At 34.3% G+C, this 20,007-nt stretch overlaps 1 protein-coding gene across 3 annotated transcripts; it reads left to right on the top strand.

Annotated features, from left to right (window-relative positions):
* The first annotated feature begins 2,764 nt into the window (after window positions 1-2,764).
* On the top strand, window positions 2,765-19,588 carry LOC136030910 (telomerase Cajal body protein 1-like). Of its 3 annotated transcripts, none has more exons than XM_065710007.1 (4): window positions 2,765-2,857; window positions 10,062-10,157; window positions 15,313-15,408; window positions 18,303-19,588. In XM_065710007.1, exons 2-4 carry the CDS (start codon window positions 10,069-10,071, stop codon window positions 19,489-19,491), a joined length of 1,374 nt encoding a protein of 457 aa, XP_065566079.1. In that variant the 5' UTR covers window positions 2,765-2,857; window positions 10,062-10,068; the 3' UTR covers window positions 19,492-19,588. The 3 variants fall into 3 exon arrangements, with proteins under 3 accessions (XP_065566079.1, XP_065566082.1, XP_065566081.1); XM_065710009.1 differs by having other exon boundaries at window positions 2,797-2,884; XM_065710010.1 differs by lacking the exon at window positions 10,062-10,157 and having other exon boundaries at window positions 2,786-2,857.
* The last annotated feature ends 419 nt before the right edge of the window (window positions 19,589-20,007 follow it).

Raw genomic sequence — 20,007 nt, 5'->3', positions numbered from 1 at the left:
ATTTTGTTGATTTAATTTATCTCAGGTGCCATCATTATTGCCTTTTTTGGTATAGGCTTAGAGATTGCGAAGGTTAAATGTTTATCGTCAGTTTTTTTATTTGAAGGAACTATTGATACCAATTAAGGATTTTTTTTTGTAGTCTAAACTCCAATTCTGAAAAAATCAAGATCCATCATTAGATCAATTACCCTTTTTAATGTTACTCATGTGCTCCTTGGACCAGTCTGCCAAGATTTGACTAAATAATGATATATTTGAAAAATTAGTCATTTTATCAAAAAAATAGCAATTATTTACAAGCTGTCTCACTTAATCGTAAAGTATTTGCGAAAGTAGATTTTGTAACCGAATATTATTGAACTGTTAGATTTATAGATACATATGCTTTTAGGAAGTAATATAATGTTGATTGGATTTAAAATGGTTTGATATGTCTCTGGTGGTTCAAAGGTCGTTTGAGTGTGCCCTTGGTAAACGAAATGACCATAGGGTATGACCATCAGTTTTTTTGAAGGCTCATATATATCGTGGTTTTCTGGTTTTAGAACTAAAGATAGGCCCTTTTTTGCATTAGTGATGTTGACATTAATTCACCTTGACTGGTTAATTACTTTGTTGTTGTATTTTCTTCTTTTGTGTGAGTTCTAGTTGAACATTTTTAAAATGATGTCAAGGAATACTTTCCGTCAAACAAATCCGTTTCGGATGGATGTGTGATGCAAGAAGAAGACTTGGATGTAATTGTCTCATTAGTTAATGTTCTTTTCGAAAAAAATGATTCAGATGGCGAGGATAGGAATTCTGGGAGTGATCCTGCAAAGTTTTAGGATGACGGATGGCAGTAGCTTTAATGGGTTTCAGGAAATGGCTCCGTTTTCGCAGTCAAACAACCAACAAACAGAGTTTTCAGATCACCTAGAGAAGCTGGAGGATCTTGACCCACTTTCGAATTTTAAGCATTGCTATGGTACCTCTAGATCACACGATATTATCGACGTTTACCCAAACCCAAGACCAACGGTTGTGCCTAAATCAAGTGCACCCATGTTTAGTCTTAAAAAAAGTTAGTTTGAACCAAGTTAGGCATAGGCTTGAGGTTTCAAAATATATCCCAAATGCAATTTGGAGTCAGACGTCTTGGCATGGTTGGATCAGACTAGGTCTAAGCTGACATTAGCCAAAATTAGATCTTCCCCTGAGCAGTTTCTTATTTTGACCCTTGAACATCAGCTTCAGGCAATTGCCGCAACGAGAAAAGGAATCATGGGATGCTTTTGAAGCAACGCTAGCTTCATGCTGTGCCAGCAGAGACGCTGACTGCAGTGGAGCGAATCGTCCAAGACCAATATCAAATGAAACCAGAGGGGTATGCTCAGCTGGTTCAAAGGTCTATTGACCTTCGTTATGGTTTCACAGGCCCTGACCGGTCAAGACCACAAGTTGTCAGTATATACGTCAGAGAATTTCTGCGATGACTGCCGCTTTCATATTTTGATCAATTAATAAGGCTAATCCAGTAAAGACTAGAGGCTGTGTCGAGCTTCTGAGAGAAGTTAGGACACATCAGGTTCCTAAGGAGTTTCAATTGGAGTCACTGCCAGGCCATCAGGTAAATAGCGTCCAGGCTTCATGGTGTTTACACTATAATCAGTCAACGTCCCATGTAGGTTATTGGGGAGGGGTTGGGCCCCCAATTTAACGACAACATTGACCAATCTCGGAAGTTATCTGTCACCATTGTCGGCAGCCGGGTCACGTCTTGCGGATTGTCCAAAGAGTTTAAGTGGATTCCCGCTTACCCCTACTGATCAAGTAAAAGAGTCGGGTCACCGTCAGATAGAGGTGAAACGTGTGACCGCGAGCCCGTCAAACCAGTCTCCGAGTCTTCAAAGCTCAGGGCATTTCCAGTAAGTGAGGAACCACGTCAGTAAATGGTTTATTCAGTAGCTCATAGTCCGTCGTTGTCTTTTGTAAGTGTAAATTTTTGCGGAATTGAGGTGCCGACTTTCTATGATACAGGAGCGGAATGCAATCTTATCAGTGAGCCAAACTTTGTCAATCTGCCACTGGAGTTGTTATATATATAAAAGTGCAAAGTACAGGAACTCGCACTTTTCTGGGCCTCCTGCGTATCAAAGGAGATGTTGTGCTGCAACTTTCCCTTTTCGGCAGTAGTTTTAAAGAATTTTTTTTGTCGTTGCCAAATTTGTCTTATCCGCTTTTGATTGGCCTTCCTTTCATGAAGAAGGTCGGTTCCGTCCCAAATAGTTTAAGTTAGAGATATAAAGGCTAGACTTTGGCCGGTTAACTGCTCAGATTTTTGGTTTCTGCTAGGAAATCACGATTGCATCTTCTGTCATGTGAATTTGATCCAGATCCACGGTTTTTCCGTTGAATGGTAAGCCAGTTGGTTTGTTCTTTGAAAGGCTCCTTCCAACAGATAGTTTATGTACTAATAGGTTGGAGGGATGTATCAAAGAATAAGTTTTTGGCCTTTTCCAAAATGGACCATCTGGATATTCCCTTCCGTTCTATTTTAGAGGATTTTCTCTGGGAATTCCGCAACATCTTTGTACTTAATGATGACGACTTAGGTCACTACCAAGGTACGACACACCAAATCAACACCGGTAATCATCTTATCATACGCCAGTGCCTCTACTTGGTACATTATTGTTCAAGAATTGAGGGAAAGGATCGACACTGTTTATGTGAAGGTGACACTATTTCGCCACCCAGAGTGGCATTAAAAATTATTGAAATGGTAACGCTGTTTATTGTGGAGTTTTTGAACTTCAAAAACATGTCGCTTTATTAGTCACGAAATGATGTTATGATGTTGCTATAACTGAAGGTACTCAAACTTAGATGTTGTTATAATGTAAGGAATCGAGATTTGATCCTCAAATATGTCCAAATTATATATTTCAAATGCATTATCTGTTCATGATTTATCAAAATTGAATGAATTTCTGGGTACCCTAGGCTATTAAGATGGAGCAAAAGAGTATGATATTGCAAAATGTAGGCTATGGTATGGTATGGTCAGAAGGTAAAAGCTCTATCAGATTTGGGGATAAAACATTGTCAAGTATATTTTGTGCTTGTTCAACAAAGGATTTGGCCCACTTTTTGGTTCACAGCACTAATCTAGGTCAATGTTGGTATTACTGGAACAATTGTTTGGGGTCATGAAACTATTGTTAATAGATGCATTTTGACTTTTTGGACATCTTTTCTCTCTTGCAAAACTACTTCAAACTCACTGTTATGGAGTTATTCTGGCCCAAATATTCTTGTATTTATACCTAGCCTATAGAATTGCAATCATTTCCATTGGTAAAATTCTAGTTAATTGACTTCTTGATAAAATTCTATTTATTTGACATTTTTGCTATCTCAGAAAGGGTTTAGGTTAGGAAAATGAAACTTTCAGGGATGAGTCTACAGGCTAAAGCATGTCCCAGGAAGGTATTTTAAAGTACTTACCTCCTCTCCTTCTCCCTCTAGAGGGCCATGAAATTTGCCTACATGACAGGTCTATACCTATTGGAATTTTGACAAAACAACATTTTACCTTAATTTTCAGTTACTAGTTGCTTTTTCTCTGCCCTTAGTTCTGAAAATGCAAGTCCTGTTATTTGAGTAGAATTTTGAGCCATATCAATGTTGTTTTTTTTTTCAAAATTATGGAAATGTATTTGCAAATCTTTAAAATCTTACAAAATGGAATTGAGCAAAGTTATGAAGCTGAAAACAATTTTGTTGTACTTTCAATTAAGCAGAAGATCTATGTTCTAAGGTTTCACTTTTCATATTTTTAAAGGCCATCAAAGGTCAGGGCCCTCTAGAGGGAGAAGGAGTGAAGGTAGTTGCTTCAAGATACCTTCCTGGGACATACTTTAGCCTGTAGATGCATCCCTAAAAGCTTCATTTTCCTAACCTAAACCCTTTTTAAGATAGCAAGAAGTCAATTAACTAGAATTTTACCTCTGTTTTTGTATATTGGATATTTGAAATCACAGATCTGTAATAGTTTAGAAACAAATTTGGGCTATATATTTGCACATTAGGGGGTGAGGGTAAAGCATAGCATATATTAAATACATAAACTAACCATTGCTGTATTTAATATATGCTATGTTTTACCCCCCTCCCCCCCTAATGTGCAAATATATAATAACTCTATAATGGTGAGTTTGTGGTAGTTTTGCAAGAGAGAAAAGATGTTCAAAAAGTCAAAATGCATCTATTAACAATAGTTTCATGACCCCAAACAATTGTTCCAGTAATACCAACATTGACCCTGATCTAATCTAAGGAATAGTAAATTCTGTGGAAAGAAATAAATCGAACTGCAGTAGTGATTAAAACCTCCCTCTGCTGACTGTAATCCTGCATGAAGAAAACCAGAAGGAGGAATAAAAAATATAGAACACAATATGTTAGTCTCAAGCATAGAAGATTTGTTAATTACCTTAATTACCTTAATTCGCACTTTGGAGCAAATTAGTTGTGAGAACTGTGATGCTCCATAGTTGATGGTGCTGATAGATCTGGTTGCTGTGCTAAGGTCAAGCAACAAACCATAGGGACTAGAGAGTGCTGGAGAGATGCAATTTAAGCCCACTTGGTAACAGTGATCACATGGTATGTATGGTTCAAGGACCATTCTCCAGCGATTTAGAGATGGCACTGCCACACAACAGCAACTTTGGATAGAGTGTGTGAGATGGTTGGGTATGACAAGCTGCATCATCCTCCAAGCTAACTCTCTATTTTCTTCAACGACTGTTATGGTAGTGAGGGCTGGGAGGGGTTTTCCCACTTGAATCTCCATGGTTTGGCCTCCCATTCCTTGTTGAGCCTGTTTTTGAATTCCTTGGGCAAGGTTGCCAAGACTGTCTCTTGGCTTAGTTGGTTCCAAATTTTCACCACTTGCTGGCTGAAAAAATCTAGTCAGACTTTGGTGCTAATGCTGGATTTGAACAGCTTTTTGGAAAGTCTTTGTGTTTGCTTTTGGTGGGGAGAGAAAGTGAACAGCTTCTGATCTGCTTGCTGGAGGTACCTGTAGGTGAGCAGCATGTCATTACGCCTATGCTGAAAACCAAGTGTTGGGAGGTTAACAGATTTTAATCTTCTGCAGTAGGGCTGACTGCATAAACTGTTGATGCATTTGGTGGCTCTCCTCTGGACACCCTCAACAAGCTGGATGTCACTCTTGTAAAAAGGACCAGCAAGACATGTTCCAAAATCTAGGATTGGCTTGACCAGAGCTTTATATAATTTCAGAGAAACTGTGGAGGATCAACTACTGATGGTTCTCTTCAGGAGTCCCAAATTTGCATTTGCTTTCAAAACTGCTTGGGCAGTGTGCTCGTGGAATTTTAAGCTATCATCCAACAGGACTCCCAGGTCTCTACCACTACTAGAAGTAGGAAACAAGACTGTCAATGATGTTTTGCTGTTGTACATAGTTTACTGGTGCTGCAGATTACCATGGCTGAAATGAAGAGTGACGCACTTTGAGATGTTGAAGGATAGAAGCCATTTATCTGCCCATGCTAATCCCCTTGTAGGCAAGCCCACTTTATGTATTTTTAGTTTGCCCCATTGAGGAGTAGGTTCAACCAGAAATGGATGCACTTCTCTAATAATGACAAAGAAACAATATGCAATCATCAGAATCTTGATATATGCAGTAATACACACTTTAGACAGCTTGTGATGAAACTAAGCATTTACCAAATTCTCTTCCATGCAGCAAAAGACCAGCTTAAATTAAACATATGATCTGTATTAATTCAAAGTCAACACATCAATCCTGAGATTCAGAAAATTTGGCTCTAATACTGTTTGGGCCACAATTACACTTTATATTGTGGGCCACAATTTAAAGGAGATGAAGAAGGGGCTCCCTGACAAATCTCTTTTTACAGGAATAACAAGATTAGAGATTTTCATCCCATGTGAGACAGGGGTTTAGGGGTTTTAACTTTTAATTTCCCATACAAATTATGGAGATGTATCACAACAGACCTATTATGGCCATGGTTATAAGTATGTGATATATATATATATGTTTCTTATTATTAAATATATTAAATATATATATATTTCATATTTGTTTATTCTTCCATTGCTCTAGTCACACCTGTGGTATAGCCTAGCTCCTATATCTAACTGGTTATCTTAAGTATGATTGAGTATGTAGGTGACCAAAATATAATTTGAAATGATTTAAAAAGTGAATAATAATGGAAGGATACATGATAGTCTGATTAGTAGATACATCCTGCATATTATTTTAAGTATGGCTAGGGCACAATCTCAAGATGAAAGATCACAGACTACCAAAGATTGTTTTTTTGGGCCAACTGTTTAGGGCTAAATGGAAAGCATGTTGTCCTCTTCTGGGTGGGGGATGTCATAAAGAAAGATTTAGAGGTAATTGGAACTTCCTGGGAGGGTATAAAGAGGGAGGTTTTGAACCGATTGGAATGGAGAAGTGTGCATGGCTGTGTTGGTCTCAGGCGGCTTGGTGCTGTGGTGAGTTGTTAGTAGTAGTAGTAAGAATTTTATTATTTTAGGTTTTTCTTTTTTCTATAGACCCTATTCCTTGGGCTATACATGGGAACATCAGGGGAGGGGGTCGCATAGGCATGTGAATTGATTATTGTATTTAAAGAGCTAAAAAAAGGAATTGGGTAGTTTGTTCACCTTGTCCCTGTGTGAGTTATGGAATCTTGCATATATTTTTTCAGATTTGTTTAGAAAAAATTATGAATCAACCATACTTTTCACAAGAACACAATATTTTTCATGACAAACCCAGGGTTAACAAATATCCTCTGTTTTCACCTCTCCTCCCTCGTTTTACAAAATATTTGAATTTCTCCTCTGTTGTGTGTCTAACCAATATAAAGCTCTTACAATTTCATGTTTCCTCAGCAGAACTTGAAATAGTATTGAAAACTTACATTTTTTAATAAGATGTATAACATTTTGCTTGTTAGAACAGGAGTTCATGCTATGTGATATAGTCTGATACAGTTGTTCAAATAGGTCTTTTTTTAGGTCATTTATCTGTTTTATGCCAACTTTGAACAGGTGTCAATTTATTAATGTTAGCTAACAATATTAATTAATTAATATTTAATTTAAGTAATTAAGTAATTAATAATTAAGTAATTAATATTTAATTAATATTAATTAAGTAATACTAAGCTAACTTGCAATTATCACACACAAACTTTTTTTCTTCCTAATTAGGCTGTTATTTAATACTATGTATTTAGATACAATATCACATTACCATGGTGCTCATTGACATCACAGCTTATCTAATTAGTGTGTATATTGCTATTAATAAAACCAACTTGTTCTTGTTACTTTTTTTATAAAATTAACTTTGTCTGTTATAATGTTTTTATTTGAAAAATTGAGCTGCTAGAATTGCCAAAGAAACAAATGTCCTTCTTTTCTTAGAAAAGAAGTCCTGTTTTGAAAATTTTTTTTTAAGTGAATATCAATTTAAAAATGGAAGTTTTTAAAACTAGATTTGGTAATATCCTAGATTAATGGCTTTATAGAAGGCAACGTGTTAATAAAACGAAAGCAGAATTATCATATCCTTCGTTTTATGGTGTTTCAAATATTGTATTTGTGTTTCGGACAATGCAATTTCCTTCCCCTTGATGGTCTCATATATTTTGGTCCCCCTAAATGATATAATTTGGTGTTGGTTTAGTGGTTGACTACTTCTAAAGCATAGAATAGAGTTTTATTTAAAAATTTGTATCACAGCATGGTTGCCGATTTGAATTTTATGTTAAACAAGCACTAGTAAATATATATATATATATATATATATATATATATATATATATATATATATATATATATATATATATATATATATATATATATATATATATATATATATATATATATATATATATATATATATATATATATATATATATATATATATATATATATATATATATATATATATATATATATATATATATATATATATATATATATATATATATATATATATATATATATATATATATATATATATATATATATATATATATATATATATATATATATATATATATATATATATATATATATATATATATATATATATATATATATATATATATATATATATATATATATATATATATATATATATATATATATATATATATATATATATATATATATATATATATATATATATATATATATATATATATATATATATATATATATATATATATATATATATATATATATATATATAGAGTCAACATTAACTAAGTGTTGACTCTTTCATGTTTGACATGGATGTCAAGTTTTGTCAATGACAAAACTAAACATATATATATATATATATATATATATATATATATATATATATATATATATATATATATATATATATATATATATATATATATATATATATATATATATATATATATATATATATATATATATGTTTAGTTTTGTCATTGACAAAACTTGACATCCATGTCAAACATGAAAGAGTCAACACTTAGTTAAAAAGTCAAAACTAAAAAATAAATAGATAACAATAAAAATAATGAAATACATAAAAAAATATGATGGGTCAAAACTTAGTTAAAAAGTAAAAAAAAAATACATAACAATAAAATTAATGACTAATTTTTCTGGCTATTATATAACTCAACAAAACTCAAAAAAAATTTCCAATATCTTTCCTGTTTGGCAGGGATGGGAGTCAGTTTGGGGATTTTATATGGGATGGTCTACTGCAGGAGGGAAGGTAGGGTTTGGGGAGGATGGAACATAATTAAACATAATAAAAACAGTCAGGGTCTTGGTACCAAAAGGAAAGCATAGGAAATTCCTTCTCTCGGCCATCACTAAGGCTATATATGGATGGATTCCGACCATCAGAGGATGGAGTGTGTATTGTCAGAAAAGGAACCATGATATCCAGAAAGAGCATAAAATGAGGAACATTAAGGGGTACCATATATGGTACCCCTTATATTTAATATAAAAGGGGTACCAATGATGGTACCCCTTTTATTTTATTAGCATGTTTCCTTTAGAAGAAGCCGAACCCCTAAATTGATATCTATATTTCTTTGTTGTTTATCATCTCGTGGTGCATGTCTTTTCTGTCATTCTTTTGGAGTCTAACACAGTAACATCCTGGAAGGTAGCTACTTTTCCTATATTGCAGCTTTAAATTAATTCTAGACAATGATAGATTTTGATCTTTAGTTTGGACATCACCGTGTTCAAGGCAATCTTTAGCATGTCAAGATGTAGAAGTAAACATGGCATTTGTATGTCATTGCAAAGCATAAGAAAGCTAAATTAAAAACATTGGTGATAAGGTATGAAAAGTTGAAGTAATTCAAGTAATTTGAAAGTCAGTATTGACACTGTTTTGGTTAAAAAAAAAAAACAAAAATTCCAGGATAATAACAAATAACCTCTTTCAGTTGCCTGATTTTTGGAAAAAAGAAACAAGAGAAGACTGCCATGCTGAGAACTGGCAACTTGCTTATATAAAAGAAAAAAGTTTTCATGCTTTTTGCTGCTTTTGAAATTGAGCATGCAGGATATATGCCCCCCCCCCCTCTATATGGTCTCACATAGTTCTAAATAACATTTCTTGGTATCAGTCGAGCAGTGGACCACTTCTAAAGTGCACAAATAATTTAAAAGTAACACCATTAGATTCCTTATTTTAAGCTCTTTCCAGATATCATGGTTGCTTTTCTGACAATGCCTCTTTTATTTTTTTTTCCTCTAGTGAAACAAATGCAGCAAAAACTGGTAACTTATCGTCGTTATTCATTTACTTTGCATCTTGCAATAACAAATATCTATATAAACAAAGGAGTGAGATTTGAACATGCTCTCAGTTAGTCATTATTTTAGATGCTATGGTTGAAAGGCCTTCTCTATCTACTTAACCTAGGGTACATTTTCATTCCTATTTGCACTATACAGCCCTAATATATAAACATCATTTTTAGATTTACTATGGATGAAGTTACAGCACAGCTTTGTTCTAGTGTTCCTGGCGAGTACTCGGTAGAAGCAGCCCAAGTAAATGAGGGGACCAAACCAAGGTTTACACTCAACACTTTTTTTCGCAATTCGCTAGTTGTAATTACATAGCCTCATAGGATAATGCTTATTCAAGGCAATTTTAGTATGTCAAGATTTTGAAGTCAATATAACATTCTCTTTCATTGCAAAGCATAGGCTAAGGAAAGCTAAATCAAAAGGCTAATAACAAGGTATGAAGATTTGGAATAATTCAAATAAATTGAAAGTTGGAATTGACACTGGTTTGAAAAAAAAAAAAAAAAACAACATCAAAGATAAAACAAATAACTTTTTTCGGTTGCCTTCTTTTTTGAAAAAAGAAACAGGATAAGACAGCCATGCTGAGAACTGGCAACACGTTTCTATAAAAAAAAAGTTTTCAGGGATTTTACAGATTTTGAAATTGAGCAATATATGCAACGTGCTGTTGTCTGTCGTTCTGTTAAATTTTGAGTAAGTTTGTAAAGTTTCAAACATAAATCTGAATTCAAATATAAAAGAGCAGTAGTATGATTTTGTCAGAACCCTGGGGAGGGGAGGGGGCAAAGTTGGAGCCAATTTTCCTAAATCAAGTGAAAATGATAGTGGAAGCTAAAACCTGATCCACATATTACCGTAAAGGCAAAGATTTACTAAATAGACTTGACCTGTTTCTCAGGATACTTAAATTGTGCAGGCTGGGGGCAGTTCTAGAATTCTAGAAGAAACTAGAATAAGCTTCCAAAACCTTATTCTGCTGAAAGGAGTTTCTACCTTTGGGTTAGAAGCCATGTATTTTTTCCTTGGGCAAGTCCTGTGGTGATAGATAGTACAAAATCAATCAGTCAATTTATTAATAGAAATTTTCAGAATGAATAGCATATGTCCTTGTTGTCTTTGAGTAATCAGAATAAAACACCTTGGGTAAGTAAGTTCATTTAACCTGTTTCAGTTTTGGGAAAATCCCAAAAGAAGAATACAACCAAGATCAATGAGGTTGTTTCTGTTTTTTCCTCTTAAAAAAACACAAAAAACAAAAACAAAACAGAAACAGTTTTACTGAGCTGGTAAAAATTCCAATGCTCACTTGATTCCTGAAGATGTCCTTTATCCTGTAATAATATCAGGATGAAAATCTAGAATATGAAACCTAATTGGCATGCCGTGTAAAAATTAATTTAATGATAGCATTAACAGATTAGATTTAACAGCGAAATCACTTTTTTTTCCTTTTTTTTGTGAAAATGGAAACAGGCTTACTAATCCAGGGAAACAAAGTTCCAATGCTTACATCCTTCCTGCAGATGCCCTAAGACTTGTTATAATATCAGGCTGAAACCCGAATTATGAAATATGGTTTCATGTTGGAATGGGATAGAAGAGTTATTTTACTGACAATGCAAACTGAAAAGATTTAATAGCCATGATAAAACAGCCAAAGATTTCATTACTGAATTCTCTTTTTTTCCTGTTTAGGCAGAAAACCCGTTTTCAGAAGACTGAAAGAGGTTTATTAATTCTGGAAAAACTCTAATGATCACTTGATTACTGCAGATACTTCTGTACTTGTAATAATATTAGGGTTGAAACTCATTTATTGAAAAACAGGATGCTAACTTTTATAGTCATGGCCCCAAACATGGTATCTTTAAATTAAAAATAAATAAAACAAATAAGTCACAACTATTAAGTTTTTTTTGTAAAAACTGTAAAAAATTCTATAATGATCAATATTGGTCAACACATAAAAAATGATCAAAACCACGAATTATTTGAAACACTTCTTCTTTCTTTTTATTATTAAAAAGAATTATTTTTCTTTCTTTTATGTCTCTATAACCACGTAAAGTTGATCTTTCTGGTCAAAATGTTGTGATTTTGTGTTATTTTGCTTATTGGGTAAAGCCTCGTCTCCATTGAAGTTCTTTAAACTGGAATCCCATTTCGGGAGACTTGAATCTGACAGTTATGAAATCAAACCCAGTTTCGAATTCTAAATTTAGCTATGATTATATGCAAAAAGAATATTCTAAAAGAAAAATCAATTTTAGTGCTATTATTATTTAAACTTTTTTGTTTATTTTCTCTATCAGTATAAATAGATTGCTATTATACTCTTATAATAGAAACCATCTGTAGATGACAGTACTGTTTTTAAAAGTTCGATTAGACGTTACTTGCTCATTACATTGTATCTTTAGGTATAAAGCTGTATTTGTGCCCATTGCATTTACCCCATTAGTCAAATTGTTCCACGGTTGTACTCCAAAGGCACCTTAACAATTATGCGTAGGCTACTCTTAAAAGACTCAGTCAAAAGCAAAAGTGATGCCAAAGAATTGTGAAAGTGTGAGCAAAATGAATGAACTTTTAGAGGTTTTGCGGGTCCAGATTGCTAAAATAGGTTTGAAAATTAACGTTAAGAAGACTTAGTTACTCTAATTAAGTTACTCTCAATAAAGTTACTCTAAAATTGTTGCTAACCGAGGTAGATACAATAGAAAGTCTCTTGCTAAATTATACTCGGTTTTTACAGATCATTCGGTTTTGTTTCTTTCTCGTATTTACCCTATTTTTCATAAAAAAAGGTATCAGTTCAATTCGTTCTTAGATTTTCCCGTTTTCTATTGTATCTGCCTCCATGGTATAGGAATAGGAGCCTCATATCTGTTTATAGTTTCCCGGATATCGGGTCGAAGCTCACGGAGCTTGCTGGCAAAATACCCCAGTCTACTTATAAGTATCTGCCCGCCCACAAAGGCCTTACTCGTTTGCTTTAGTTTCTTGTTCTGTCTGTTTTGTGTAGTGTTTGTTTTGTTTCTTTTATTGATACTCCGCTTTGATTTTTTGTAGCGGGTCAAAAATGAATTATTATTATTAAGTCACTAAGGCCAGGAATAAGTGAAAAGGTGACGTTGGGTAACAGAAAGATTGATCAAGTGGACAGCTTCACTCACCTTGGTAGTATTATGAGTAAAGAAGGTAGGAGCAGTGATGATGTTAAAAGTAGAGTAGTTAAAAGTAGCCAAGGCTCAGGGTGCAAACCAAGATTGGAATATTGGAAGGTATAGTGATGACAGTAGTAGAATATGGCTCTTGAGCATGGACGATCCGAAAAGCGATTGTAAGTTTACTAGATGTTTGCAGAGAAATTGCCTACGGATTGTTCTGGTTACTCGGCTGACTAACCGTATTTCAAACTGTAGGCTGTACGAAAAACGCTATTTAATCTCGCTTTCTAGGCTATAATGAAAGAAAGGTTAAGATGGCTAGGCCACGTTCTGCGGATGAAGGATGACAGATTGCCGAAGATTGTCCTTTTCGGCCAACCGTCTAGAGCTAGACGGAAAGCAGTTCAACCTCGTCTGGGGTGGGAGGATGTCATAAAAAAGATTTAAAGGAAATGGGAACTTCATGGGAGGGTGTAAAGAGGAAGGTTTTGAATAAATTGGGATGGAAGAGGGGCGTGCATAGCTGTGGTGGCGTCAGGTGGCTCTGTGCTGCGGTGAGTTGTTAGTAGTAGTAGAAGTAGTATCTAGTTTTACTTGTTTTGTTATTTTCAGGGTTTTATTCCTGGTAACTTCCAACAGGAGCAGTTTCCTTTTTTTTTTTTTTTTTTTTTTTTTTTTTTTTTTTTTTTTTTTTATAGCCAAAATCGGTGTCTTTGACTGTGTTGAATTCTAAATATGTAAAAGTTTATGGGGTTGGGGTTCCCAAATTTTTCCACCTTGCACCTTTATCCCAATGACTTACCAAAGTGAAAGATCGAAAAACAGTAGAACTAGCTATTTGATGAAAGCAAAAACAAAGGAATTTGGGAGCCAAAACCTGTATGTCATATTAATACAAATTGGTTCCTTGAATTTCCTTGAAGATTCCTTGAAATTTAGGGGCTGTTTTCACCCCTATCTCAGGTTCGTACATTAAAATCTCGTTGCAATATCAAACAGTTCGTGGTAACGAAACTGTAATTAAGGAGCGACTCGGCTCAATGATAACCAAAACTCTAAAAAGCGGAAATTAAATATCATAAATATATCAATAGATTACGTATATTATGCTGATTCCAAATATATAAGTTTCATCAAGTTCTGTGTTACCCATCCGAAGTTACGAATCTGAGAGAATTTGCCTGATTTTTTAACTAGGGGGAAAACACCCCCTAAAATTCAAGGAATCTTAATTGAAATCACGTCATTAAATCACGGCAATTTAGCCGTCATATTCAGCGTATTAGAAAACCCTACTGTACAAGTTTCAAGCTATTTACAAATTGTTGAATTTTGCTATTTTCGCCAGAAGACAGATCACGGATGCGTGTTTATTTATTAATTTTTTTTTATTAATTTTTTTTTTTCCAAGGGTGATTGTCTTGAAACAATGGTCCTAGGAGATCGAAAGAGGGTGCAATTGAACGGAAATTAAAAGTTCTAGTAACCTTTTTAAGTGACTAAAAAGATTGGAGGGCAACTGGGCCCCCTACCACCCCCGTTTTTCCCCAAAGTTATATGACCAAAATTTAGATATAGCCATTTTGTTCAGTGTAGTTGAAAAATTAAATAACTATGTCTTTAGGTGTAGAATGACCCCCCAAAGTGTGCGGGGAGAGGCCTGTAAGTTATGAAATTTGCTCATTGTTTGACTCTACGCTAATTTAAGCTGAATTTACGCTAAAGTTTGACTCATTGTCACATCTCTACTTTTTCAAAACTTTAGCGTAAAGAGCGAGGCATTGAGGAAAGGACAGCCCCTTTCATACACGGAAAAATTTCTATTCGTTTTAAGTTTTAATGTCGTTCCCTACTTTCAGTTAAAAAAAAACAACTTGTATTTCTATTCAATTAAAATAAAGAAATTGTAACGTTTCGCCAATTGTATTAAATATTGTAATATGATGGCTAGAAAGTGCGAGATCAGATTATCCTTTTTTGAAGAAAAGAAATATGAACAAGTAACTTGCAGTTCACTTTCATCAAAATTTTGTGACTAGATCAATTATTCTAGGTCTTATAAGATAAGGCCAGGGGGATGGAGGAAGCGTGGCTTGTCAACTATCTCTCCTGTTGATACCCTGGGGGACCGGCAAATGCTCCATACCCCTCCTAATTTGTTGAAGCTACATGTGCGTAATTTTACATTATTTTTCTCTAGTTATATACTTCCTTTTGCTACTCTAATGTATAATTTCTTTTTTAGATGTACCATGGATGATGTTGGATTTGAATCTATTTTCAGTACTCCAGAAAACCGTTCATTGGAAGCAACAACAGCAGATGAGCTGCTTAAGCAAAGGTTACACTCATTTTCTGATTATTTGAGTGGTGAATTACTACATGAATGTATAATAGAAAAAGTTAAAAAATAAACTTTGAGCCTTGAATGATAAATTGTGACGTAAAATAATGTATAAATAAAACATTTTGTCGAAGAAGCATATATTGGAATTGTTGATTTTATTAAAAAAAAAAAAAAAAAAAAATAAAAAAAAAAAAAAAAAAAAAATTGAAAGTTGGATGTACCTGATGGAATATTATGCTCACAAGCTCTAACTGATCATTTGGTTTCTTTTACGACGAGGCTCATGACGGCAGTGAATCCACCTTCTACCAAATACAAAGACGGGAAAGCAATCAAACGCTTCTATATATATATATATATATATATATATATATATATATATATATATATATATATATATATATATATATATATATATATATATATATATATATATTATATATATATATATATATATATGTATATATATATATATGTATATATATATATATATATATATATATATATATATATATATATATATATATATATATAAATATATATATATATATATATATATATATATATATATATATATATATATATATATATATATATATATATATATATATATATATATATAAACGTATAAAATAGTAATCAAAATCCAAAAACGTATCAAAATGAACAGCAAAGACACGCGCGGTCCTGCAGATCCAAAAGCTCTTTTGGCAAGATTCAAAAACCGGTTGGTGGAAAATTAATTCGGAATGCGCAACGGAATAATTTATCTGAAGATCTTGTAGTAAAGCGCGCGCTCATCGCAGTATTGCATTGCAGTTAAATACGATCGGAAAAGAAGGTCGGCATGTTAGTTTTGGGTGGAACCATATGGCATTGAAAACATTGAGACATATGAATATGACCAAAGCTTGGAATTTCTAAATCCTTGTGAGTCAGCTGCTGTTGGAGATAGTATGTATCGGCTTTTGCAAGGAAAACAGCCTAAAATTGTTGACATTATTTTACAGGATGTCAATGATCCTAATTATGTTTGTAAAAAATGTTTTTTCGTAGATGAGCTAGGTGGTACCGGTAAAACATTTGCTTATAAAACTTTATACCACATTCTGTATGAAAAGAATCAGAAAGTAAAATCTATTTCTTGTATGGGAATAGCAGCAACTTTATTGCCATTAAGACTAACAACACACAAAACCTTTGGCTTGAAAGTTCCGCTTTCCTCAGATTCTTTTCGAGTATAAGACGGGGTTCAAGTAAAGCTTTAGAATTTGCTCAGGTAGATTGTTTCCTACTCAACGAAGCACCCATGCTTCCCAAGTATGGCTTACAAAATATGGATCAGTTGTTGCGGTCCATTGCAAATCCTAACTTGCCATTTGGTGGGAAAATTTTAGTGGCTGGAGATGATTTCCAATAGTGTTACCAGTGTTTTCCAGCGGCAAAGTGTTATTTAGTTTCTTCATTATTCTAAGGTTATGGGATATCTTCAGTTCTACTGCTTGAATTCGATGCAGGAATGAAAGTTTTCATCAAGCAGGACTCCCGGGTATTTTGCAAAACGCTTTTCTGTCCGACTGATCAAACCTCTGGATGTTTTGATACCATATATCTCCAGATGGGCACTTCTGACCCGGCCAAAAAAAATAAAACGCAAGATTTATCAACGTTAATCACAATTCAGTAAAAATCTATCTAAAGATGTCCCCTCGAGAACAACCCTAGCTTGGAAATTAGAGCTGTTTTATCCCTTTCAGAGCAGCCTAGTGTGGTATCATCTGCAAAAGCCACAAGCTCATCATCATCTACAGACTAAAAACAAGCTTCTTCGTGACATAGCTTACAGCAGTGAAGAATAGTGCTTGCCGGGTTTTAATACGCTACTCAGATCGTTAACGTGAATCAAGACCAGTAGTGGTCCTAGTATTGACCTAGCAATTGATGACTACATCATGAATCTTCTCCCTAATAAATCCTGCGGTCCCTCAAGTACAATATGAACCAATCCAGAGTAGAACCTTATATATTTATCTGTCTTTTAATTCCCTGTCCTATTGTAGGACGGTGGAATGATGTTTTGATTGGCATTAAGGGGGCCTAGGGATCAAACTCCGCTGCAACAAGGTCAGACGACAAGCAGCTTCCCCTTATAAAAAGCCTCAGCGACTGAAATGTTAAATTGACGCACTATGTGCCAGCAATGGCTCTGTAGAGTCTTTCTCTTCTGTATCCTTTATAATCCTGCTGTAACCATATATCTGCGAAGCTAGCTATTGAAGCGCTTTATAGGCTAGGATGTTTTCATCGCCTTATCCGTCTTTTTTCTTATGTGATTAAATTTGTTTCTTTTGTATTACTTTTGCTGTTTTTCTTTTGTATTTTACTCCACTTAACCTCTGTTTTGTGAAGTGGGTGATAATAAATTATTATTATTATTATTATTATTATATGAGAAGAAATGAGGTTCTACTGTGTACAGTAGATGGACTAGAGAATTGAATATCTCTTTGATTATATTAGCTTTTTATTTAAAACATAAGGAACAAACCCAATTTAAAGAACAGTATGAGAAACAGTGAAACATACACTAACATCCAAATAATTAACTCCCTGAATCACAATTCCAGCAAAACAGGAAAAGGCAGTAAGAGAGGGTAAGTAGTATCCTCTAAGCAGTATCCACGACTGTATGTATTAATAATCGTAAAATGATAGAGTTTTCCTCTGGTAGGATTCTTAGGTGAAAAATAAACGAATTTATTTGTGCGAAGTTTTTTCCCTTAAAGTGATTCGAGACTACCTCTCCTTTTAAATTCACCCCTTTAGCTCTTTTTGTTTTCTAGCTATTTTGTATTTCCTGACCCTTATGTATATAGACTTTTTTCTAGATATACCACAAATGAAACCACAGTTCAACCCCTTGTCGGTGTTTCTGAAAACCAATTGTTAGAGGAAGTTTCGGAGCTAGTTGAAGAAAGGCTGCCAGCTTTGAACAATGAAGACAAAATATGGAATGCCTTCCTATCAAATAGCTGGACATCAGTGGGAGTGACTAAGCAGTGGAAAACGATACCGAAAGGATGCAAATTTGCACCAGATGGATCCTGTGTAATATCTGCTGGAGAAGATAATGTTTTGAGATGTTTCAATACTCCTCAGAGGCTGTGGACCCATCCTGAGACACAATCTGCAGATATTGATCTAAATGAAGTGGTGACCTTGAAAGAAGGAGGTACTGTATATGACTACCAGTGGTACCCTTTACTAAATTCCTGGGAACCTGAAACCTGTTGTCTCATAACGACTATTAAACAAGGTCCAGTACATATGTGGAACGTCGATTCGAACGAGCTTGTAGCTTCTTATAGGATATTTAACCATCTTGATGAGCTGGATTCAGCATACAGTGTTGCCTTCAATCCTCAAGGTGATAAATTATATTGTGGAACTGATGGTATTATCTATGTGTTTGATACCTCACGGCCTGGCAGAGACTGTGAAAAAAGAGATTTACGAAAGACTGGGTTTAAAGGAATATTTTCAACAATAGCAGTAAACCCTGCAATGCCATCTGTATATGCAGTAGGTTCATATTTGCAAACTGTCTCTGTGAATAGTGAGCCAGATGGCATGCCCCTGTGCATTCTTGAAGGTCATGTGGGAGGAGTTACTCAAATCGCTTTTCACCAGGATGGTCATCTCCTTGCCAGTGGTGGTAGAAAAGATGACATTATTAATATCTGGGATTTAAGATATCCAGGCAAAACGTACCTTGTTTTCAACAGGGAAGTTACGACTCATCAAAAAATCCAGTTTAATTTTTGTAATAAATATTTAATTTCAGGAAATACGAACGGAAATGTCACGTGTTTTGATTTAGTAACTGGTGCTCCACAAGAGAGAAACTTCAGTGTTGATTGCGTTAATGGTGTAAGCATCAATCCTAAATTACCATTAATTGCTATATCGTGTGGTCAGCGGCATTTTTATATTGAAGATAACGATGCAGAAAAAAAGTATAAATTGAAAAACGAAGATTTGTCATTGCAGTTAGTTTGGAGTGGCCCATTGGGATAGTGGCTTTGTTCATTTTTTACTTTCCAGTCATTGGGTCCAGTGCGTAGGACACTCAGTTTTTTCACTCCCTTAATAAAACCATTTCTGCTATCTATAATCGATTGCACTTAGAAAGTAGCTGAGTATGAGAGCTGTCTCTCTGTTGATTATTTTGAATTCAAAAGTTTGTATTATAAATGAATAAAATCATTTCAAGGGAAAGATTTATAATCATAGGCAGCGTAATAGCGCTGCCTATGTCAAGAACAATATGGCTTCAGTGTAATTTTTTTTCACCAGGCCATTTTGTATGGAAAGAGATGTCGTTGAGGCTTCGGAGTGGGCTCATTCGATTGAAAATTGAAGGTTCTAGTGTCCATTTAAAAATTAAAATTTATTGTAAGGCATCCAAACCCCCTTCCACGCTACCCCCAAAGACAACGATCTAAAATTTGAGGTAACTCTTTTGTCAGCATAGATGAAAAGTCCAATAAATATTTCTCTGTAGATGACACGACCCCCAAAGTTCTTGGAGCA

Source organism: Artemia franciscana, chromosome 9 (assembly GCF_032884065.1).
Source record: "Artemia franciscana chromosome 9, ASM3288406v1, whole genome shotgun sequence".
NCBI lineage: Eukaryota > Metazoa > Arthropoda > Branchiopoda > Anostraca > Artemiidae > Artemia > Artemia franciscana.
Note: the sequence above shows the minus strand (reverse complement) of the source record. Positions and strands in the feature narration are given on the sequence as shown.